General features: G+C 41.5%; 1 protein-coding gene across 5 annotated transcripts in view; it reads left to right on the forward strand.

The window, feature by feature from the left end:
* Window positions 1-8,757, forward strand: part of sox6 (SRY-box transcription factor 6) — a 129,825-nt gene that overhangs the window by 100,402 nt on the left and 20,666 nt on the right. For all 5 annotated transcript variants that reach the window (XM_013908547.1, XM_005724307.1, XM_005724308.1 and 2 more), the window contains 3 exons: window positions 2,959-3,108; window positions 5,128-5,305; window positions 5,490-5,677. In XM_013908547.1, coding sequence (XP_013764001.1) covers window positions 2,959-3,108; window positions 5,128-5,305; window positions 5,490-5,677 — 516 coding nt within the window. The remainder of the gene's footprint in view (window positions 1-2,958; window positions 3,109-5,127; window positions 5,306-5,489; window positions 5,678-8,757) is intronic.

Genomic DNA, 8,757 nt, shown 5'->3' on the forward strand with positions numbered 1-8,757 from the left:
TAATTGATTATATTGTGTACTGAGCTATCAGCTTTGTTATTTCACTAAACAAATACAGGGCTGCCCGCCCTGATTGCATATCATACTTTTGAGATGTCTAACATCATCAGCAGAGTGTGTAATCTCAGTTTAATGTCACAGGCAGAAAAGTGAACCTCCCCGTTTAACCTCTGCTGCCTCCAGAGGGCTCGTTTTTAATTACCAGAGGCTAACAAGCTGACCTAGGGCGTGTTGTGCTCACTTTGAATCTATGCTTGCTGAGATCTGCTCTGCTCTACTGGGAAACGAGGAATGATGGGGTCAGACGAAGGATATTAGGTTATGTGTTTGCCTTCTGATTTATATGTCCTGTTTTTGTTTTACTTTTTATATTATTTTGTATTGTGATTGCCATACATGTACACTTTTAATGGGACTGGCATGTTTTTCATAGAGAACATAAAATAGAATATTTATCTCTTGCCAGTTCCTAAAAACCCCTGATTGTAATCCCATTAGCTAACATATTCATTTTGATGTTTACATTTGCAAACTGTAGCTCAGCGTGCTGCTTGTTTTTCATGGAAATAAAAAGTGTTAAGAATATTGAGGGTCCGGATATTTTTAAAAGGTTTGACTGCTCCTTCTGTACTCCAGTGTTGGAACACTGACTTTCAGCTTGACCCTCATTACCATGAACCTCTCTCTACGCCACCTGGCAAGCAGTTATGAAGAAGGGGTTATTAGATGTGAGAGCGTCAACTGAGGGAAACAGGCAGATGTGTTCAGCTCAGGGAGACCAGCTTTGGCAGGATACGTCAACTTTCTGACACCGGAGTGATTGTTGTCTCCAATTGAAATACAAAGCCAAAAACATCTATAAACCCTACCAGACTTAATAGTGAAAAATACTCACTGAACACTGACATTTTTCCAGTTTCTTCTTGTACACTGTATAGCAACTTAACAGATTTGACTTTCCCCTTGATTGTATTTATTGTTCTTTGGTTCATGGAGGGTTCCTGCTCAGGCTTAAGAGTAGCCGTTGCTTCTCACCCTGTGGCATTGACCTGCTAATCAGTACTAGCATCCTGACTGTGTGCAATTTGAGGCAAAGTCTAATTATGTTCTTTTTCCGGGACAATAAAATTCTTCCCACACAAGGTCAGGGGCATGCCCATCGACAGGCCTGTTAGCAAACATCTGTCCAACAGACTCTTCGACTTAGGCTTGCATGTAGCCTAGAGTGATAGGCAGTGAATTGAGAATATGTTCTTTCTGTCCACTATTTCTTTCTCTCTCTGTCGCTAACCCCACCATCCATCTCACCTCACCTCACCTCACACAGATACACATACGCCGACACAAAGAGTGCCCTTAACAGTGACATTAACTAAGTCTAGCTCAGATGAGAAGAAAATAGAGTTAGGCCCACTCCTGTGTCCGATCCTTTCCGAGACAAAAGACTGTTTGTGAGGGAAGGTGGAGGCAGTGCTATCATTGTGGGAACATAATCAGTCTGTCATTTCCGCTGCCCATGTGCTGTTGTTATCCCTAGGTCCCCTGGAAGAATGGACCTTTTGTACTGCCGCTTATGTGGCAGCGATAAAGTTTCTTACAGGGGCACATATGTGTTTATATCTGCAGATATGTGCATGGACATAAAGTGCTTTATTTGGTCTATGTCTTCATTTAAACTGCCAAAGGTGAGGACAACAGGGCCGGGTTGCCTTTTCTCATCCAGACAAATGTGTTCTGTGTTCGGCCAAGCAAACCAGGAAATGAGACAAGGTTTGTTGATTGGCCAGTGGAAGCGAAATTAGATTCTCTCTGACAGCACCGTCTGACTGCATAACACAACAAACCATAAGGTTTAGCTAGTCTGAGGATAGCAAGGCAGCAGGGGAGTTAAGGGCTGCTATTTGTCTGATGAAGTGAGGGCTAAGGCTACGTGGAGTAACACATTTTCTCAGACAGTAGCTCTATTTTACAGACCCCTGCCATTTGCAGCAGGAGACAAAACCCAATTTCATCACTTACCTGGTGGCCAATCAAAACACACCTCCAACTGAAAGAAGCCTCCAGTGGGAGTGCTGGATCTGCAGACACACAGAAAAGGCACGAAAATGATCATTTGATTTACAGTTAAATATTATAAATTTTGATATCAAATCAAGAGATAAAAATAGACAAGTTGATTTTAAGATACCGAGCCATAACTTATAAATTACCCTCCAAAATGTGATGCATTTGACTCACGCTGCCTTTTTATGCATCCAATCCCTAATATCAGTGTATTTAACCACCAGTTCAAATATTTGCCACATTATCAACCTCTTAAATTGAGCCTTCAAAGTTCAACTCTATCTGAGGCAATGTTTTGCCATTTGCACCATGCTCTTGGGTAATAATGTCACCAGCAGCTGAAAACCTTACTGAATGAACACCAAGAAATATAAAGTGATTGCATCAGTGTTCTCTGTAAAGATTTCTAATCTTTTATAATGTGTGTTTTTAACATTTTCTGTGATGGCAATCCAACTGCGGTTGGTTGTGGAACGGGACCGTCTCACATTGCTGTGTACAGACAAAACACAGACCAGAAACTTCAATTGCAAGTTGTGTAGAACTAGAGAAACGAGAGATCTTTGCTAACACACTTGCATCCAGTCGGCAAACTTTTCTCTGTGATGAGTGGAAAATAGGGGCTCCAAGTATTTGAATGAAAGCCATCTCTGTGTGGTTTTTAAGACTGCTGTCTCTCTCTGGGTTCAGCCTTTGAAATACAGTTAAGACCTTTGATGGAGGTTCTCTGCCAGCCTCATGGAAAGAGAGGAAAGACGTAAAAGAGAGAGGGGAGATGAAGGCAGACAGAGAAGCAGAGAGAGTTCTAGGGAGAGGAAAAGACAGAATATAAAACTTTGAATGTTTGCTGGATTTGGATGTTAACGCCTTGCGGGTTTCTCCACCTCTCTACAGCAACTGTATGCTGCCCAGCTTGCCAGCATGCAGGTCTCTCCCGGAGCCAAGATGCCTCCACTCCCCCAGCCACTCACGGCTAGTGGGCCCATTTCTCCGTCATCTCTGAAGAATGACAAGAGTTCCTCCAGCCCCATCACTCAAGTCAAGGTACAACCCTCGACTACTTCAACCAGCCCACCCACCAACCCAGGCCTTGAGTGGTACTTGACCTAGCCTAGCCTATTTGGTGTTGTCTGAGTAAACTAGCATCTACAATGTTCAGTACTTCAGTATTACACCCGGCTGTTGGTGAGCCCAACCTCTAACAGACCATCAATCTCTGGGGCTTTAACAAGGCCCTCTCTCTCTTAACCAGAACTCTGTGGAAATGGTTGCTATAGCTATGGCAGCTTCAAGCCAGTAATTTGTGGAACACGTGTTTTTTTTCTTTCTTTTTCACAATGAAAAGGCTTTTCTTTTTTTGTAACTAAAATGGAATAAATCTCTTACCACGGTGCTATACAACTACTGAGTAGGACTGACAATTTTTTTCCCTTGTAAACAAACTAGGATGTGCTTTCTGCTGCTGTATGGCACGGTTCCACCAGACCTCCATGCAAAGGAAAGGCCGCATACATCATTCCCGCTCATTAAGGCCATAATCAGAAACATACGCCCATTTGAAGTAGTTTAGTTTAATAATATCACAATGGAGAAAAACCATAAATCATGCCTTCAAATAGTAGGAAAGCACTCCAGCTTTTTGTTCGTGTGCTTGCGCTCACACACAGCCAAAAACACACACCCATTCAGGTCCTCTGCCTCCAGGAATATCCATCAATCTGGCTCAAGTATATGGATGTCAAGTAGGGCAATGTTAATACAAGGCTAATTCTAGTCCAAATATTACCAATTATGCCAAAATTAAGGACTTCAGATGACATGAATTATTCATAAATAAATGGATGGCAAACGTATACTGGCATCATCCCATCCCCATCCACAGTCCGGTGGAATCGGATTGCCTTCAGTTTTGTTTGTCTGTTTTCAGCTTCACTGCATGACAAACTGTTATTGGCACAGCAATAACAAGGCCTTGGGGCAGTCTATGGTAGAGCCATATGTTTGGACAAGGAGACACTTGGGCTTTGAAAAATACTGTTAATGACAGCATGAGCCCTAATCTGATTTTAAAAACTGATGTGTACATCCATGCGACTTATCTTGAGCGGTGTGACATTTTTCTTGTGGCATCTTTGAATTATTCCCATTTACAATCATTCAGCATTTGATTGTATTTAAGAGAATCTAATATACACATTGTTTCATGGTTTTTGCCCAGTTTTAGCTTACAGAGCAGTTTGTTAGTCATAATCAAATATTTAACTGTATAAATAATATTTTTATTCAAATTATACATGGAGCATAAAAAGTGAGAGTACTTTAATATGTCATTATTAAATACCTGGCCTCTTCGGGTACCCGTAGATAAAGCATTTTTGTTCTCAAATGTCCTGTATAAAATGCATTTGTCATCTTATATCAGTAACTGGTCTTCAAGGCCACAACCAACACAAAAATACAGCACCAAGAAAATCTGTGCTCCCTGACCTCATCTCAGAACCACACTGCACATCATATTTTTTAGGAATAGGCATATCAAAGCTTACGATAAAACCAAGTATGCACAAATGAGGAATGAAATTAGAAAACAAGTTAATGAAGTAGATAATGTAAGTCGACATCTGATGAATGGAACAGCTGTCTTTGATCATTGGCACCGCTGTTATCTGGTCATTATTTATTCTTCGAACCAGAGTGCAGACACAGAGAGCAGGGAGGAGGAGAGGGAGAACAGATGAAGATGTACAGAGAGACAGAATCTGCTTTAATTAGTGTGAACAAAGGCGCTGGGCAACTGTGAGGAAGCTCACAGTGGCGCAGCTCCTAAGAAAGGATGGATGAGAGGGGATGGTAGGAGAGGGGAAGACGAGAAGAGAGGAGAGGGGAAAAAGCAAAATGAGGGAGGGATCAGGGAGGAGGTGTAGGTCACAATAGGGATTCTGTAATTAACCAGAAACAGAGGAGAGCTGTGCTGTCTGGAAACCCGGAGCTCCTCCAAACGGAGGAGGTGGGGGCACCCATTAACATCTGTCTTCTTTCATACTCCTATCTCTTCTGCTGTAGGAGGAGGGAACACAGCCCCTCAACCTGTCTGCTCGGCCAAAGACGACAGAACTGATCAAGTCTCCTACGTCCCCGACACAAAATCTGTTCCCCGGCAGTAAAAGCAGCCCTAACAGCTTCATGAGCAAGGGGGGTACCCCCAGCCCACTTGGAGGTCTGGGCCGGGGATCTTCTCTGGGTAAGACGTCAAAGTGTTTCCACTTGACAAACACAGATTTACTCTGTTCAAACATACACCTACGCTATACACTCACATCCAGAGAGACCAGAGTAGAAAACGTTTGTACGGATGCATTTTGGTTGTTTTTCTTTTCTTTTTTCAGCATGACGTGCTAATTTCACTCTGCTCTGTGTGCATGCAGATATTCTGTCCAGCCTAAACTCTACCGCGTTGTTCGGGGACCAGGACACAGTGATGAAGGCCATCCAGGAAGCTCGGAAAATGAGGGAGCAGATCCAGAGGGAACAGCTGCAACATCACCAGCAGGGCATGGAGGCAAAGCTGTCTGCCCTCACTTCAGTGGGCCTCAACAACTGCAGAGCTGACAAGGTTAGCACAAGTTCCATTTCATCTTTCTCTTTTTTTTAAATCCCTGAATCAGGTCCTCTCTATTGCAGGACTTCTCTAAAAAGGAAAAAATGTTAGTAGCTGACCACAAGACTGTTTGCTCTCCCTGCAAGTAGCGGAGGAAAGAAACTATGCAAGAAAGTGGAACATGGCGATTTTGCTACAGCATTAATTCTTAAGACTAATCATTTTCTTTAATCCAAGTCCAGGGAGGTCGTAATGATAACAGCTGGCATAGTTTAGTGTGTTCATGTATGTTTACTCAAATTAGCATGAATATGTTTGTGTGTGCGTGTTTAGAAGCTTGTGCGTTGCCGGTGTTGGTGTGAGGGCCATGACAGGCCATGGCACTGCCCGGTGTGGGTTAAGAAGACTCTGAAGTCTCTGCCCAATTAAAGCCGACTTGCAGCCCTCTCCGTCCCCTGACACGGGATGGGGTTGCTTTGTACCAGGAGCACACACTCCCAGGGATTCCCTTTAAAAATATCTTCAATCGATGAGTCAATCAAGGAAAGAAAAAAGCTGTCCTCCTCTCTTCAGCTTGATGCCATGTTGCCAGTTGGCTGTGAGGAGCAGGCAGAAACTGGGAGCGATGCTCATTAATATTTCAGCACCTGACACTTTCAACCAACAGCCTCAACTAGGTCAATGTATATGTAAAAAAGTCAATGAATATCTATTTTGATTTCCGTCTAATTTGGTGTTTGGAAGATATCACTGTCTATGCAGGTGGCAATCAACTATGCTCTTACTGAAGTGAGGCAAATAAACCGATGCAGCCAATCGAGGCAACGGAGAGGAAGCACAGAAGCATGAACAAAGATAAGAAACTAACTGAACTGATCAATCTCGTAATTCCCCAACAAAAAACTCAAATAGATGTGACTTAATTTAAGAGACGAACAGGTGTGCCGCCTTCCACAAAAGATTTGTGAGCTTTTATTTTATTATTTTAGTTACATTGTGACACATCACGCTTCAAGCACGAGTGTTCAAGTACCCTTTAGTCATCCTCGGTCACAGGAGCCGCCTCCCTGCGTCACAACTGAGGTGAACCTGTGGTCAGCCAAGCAGTTAATTCTGGCATGACAAGAAAAGAGCAGAACAATGGCTTAATCAACAGACTGCACACACCTACAGCTACACTGTCCGTGTGGTTTGTAGAGCATAAAATGTTTTTACTTTCTTTTTAGTCGGTTTAAGGTTTTTTTTCTTTTCTTTCAACTTTGCACTCAGCTTGTGATCAGCCAGTTTTAGAGCAATAATCTGAGATTGTAGAGATCCTTTCTTTTTGCTTGAAATAATGACTCATTCCTCACCAAAACACCTTTTGTCTGTATTTTTCAGCACTTACTTGTTTATGGCAGTAACAAAGTGAATGTATAGTATTCAATACTAGAATGTATGAAAGGCAATAAAGTACTATTTAGAACAGTTGGATCGCAGTATTGAGGCTATTTAGACCCATGCATGCCTTTGAAAAAACTATGATACCCACCTCTTTTTGTGACATATCAGTCCTGTTAAACGGCACCTTAACTGAGCACACCCTTGGACTGCCTCCTACGCAAATCATAGTGAGATATTGTCACCTCTTAGTTTCAGTGACACTGGTCCTATTAGGATGGTGTAAAATTAGATGCAGGCTTTATCAAGTCAGCTAAAAGAATTGCCCCCATCATCTTCATCCTTTGGCTGTAATAAAGAACAGTCAGTTGTAATTCAGCAGTGAAATGAGAGAGAAGCCGAGCGGGTCTTTTGCTGATACAACAAGCCAGCAGACTAGAATGGTTCGAATAGCCGAGATAAAAGCTTTCACTTTGGTCAGTTTCAGAATATTAATATTTTAAGAAAGCACCTCACCTGACATAAATATGGCGTGGTCTTTAATAGCCCCCCTCCCAGTCTCTTGTTTGGAAGTTTATCAAAATGAGAGCTTACATGAAGAAGATTCTGGAAAGGTAACATAAATGGGATTAAGGAGAGGTTAAGATCATTCAGTGTGGCTGTTAGAGGGGGATATTAAATATTGATTTATCCCACTGTAATGACCGGGCAGAGGAGTGGGTCTAAGTGCTGCTTAGAGATGGATCAATTCATCTTTTCATATAAAGTGTATCTGAACAGTACAATGCATTCCTCCCAAACCTTTATCACCATGACTCTAGCTCTCTCTTTCTCCCTCTCCCTTCCTGGCCATTGACCTAGGAGAACACTGTGTAGATCAGACTGTTCTACGGTATACAAGGCTTTAACCTGAGGACATGTGAAATATTCATGTTTTACAGGAGCAGATTTTCCTGCTTGTCTTTTTATTTGTCTGTTTTTACTATATCCCATCAGTACAATAAAACCTTTTACAACCCTTCTGCAATTTGCCTTTTTAAAATATTTATCTATAGGTATTATTGTCTGCAGAGGGCAATTACTTTGTTCCATTATTTACCATCTCTTCCTCACACAGTGGAAGCTTTTACCTAGAATGCACCAGTATGCCTGCAGTCATATACACTACAACCAAATCCATTTGTAACCATTTGAATTTTTCCCCTCTATAATGCACCATAGCTTCAAGTGGACATGCTGTTTTTCAGGGTCATATGAACCATAACAAGCATCTGCGTGTATATGTTTTTACTCAGATGTTGCATGGATGCATTTTTGACCTGAGGTACCGCCTGCTAATACATTTCCACTGACTCAGCAGGACAGAGAAATCATTTCAAATCATTCATATCAAATGTTCAAGCTGAATTAACACATGAGAGATGTAGAAAGCTAAATATTTCAAAAAAGTTTTCAATAGTAAGGCAAGGCAAGGCAAGGCAAGGCAAGTTTATTTGTATAGCACAATTCAACAACAAGGTGATTCAAAGTGCTTTATAGAGACATTAGAAACAAGAACAAATAAAAAGCATGATTTAAAATTGATTAAAACAAGCAAATAAACTAACTAATTAACAAACAAACAAACAAACAAAACAGTATATAAAATCAAAACAGATAAAATCAGAACAGTAGATAAAATCAGTAGTTAAATGTAAGTTTTGAAATTTAAGCTT

The sequence above is a fragment of the Pundamilia nyererei genome, unplaced genomic scaffold, assembly GCF_000239375.1.
Source record: "Pundamilia nyererei isolate P.nyererei 1_Seehausen unplaced genomic scaffold, PunNye1.0 scaffold00011, whole genome shotgun sequence".
Classification (NCBI taxonomy): Eukaryota; Metazoa; Chordata; class Actinopteri; order Cichliformes; family Cichlidae; genus Pundamilia; species Pundamilia nyererei.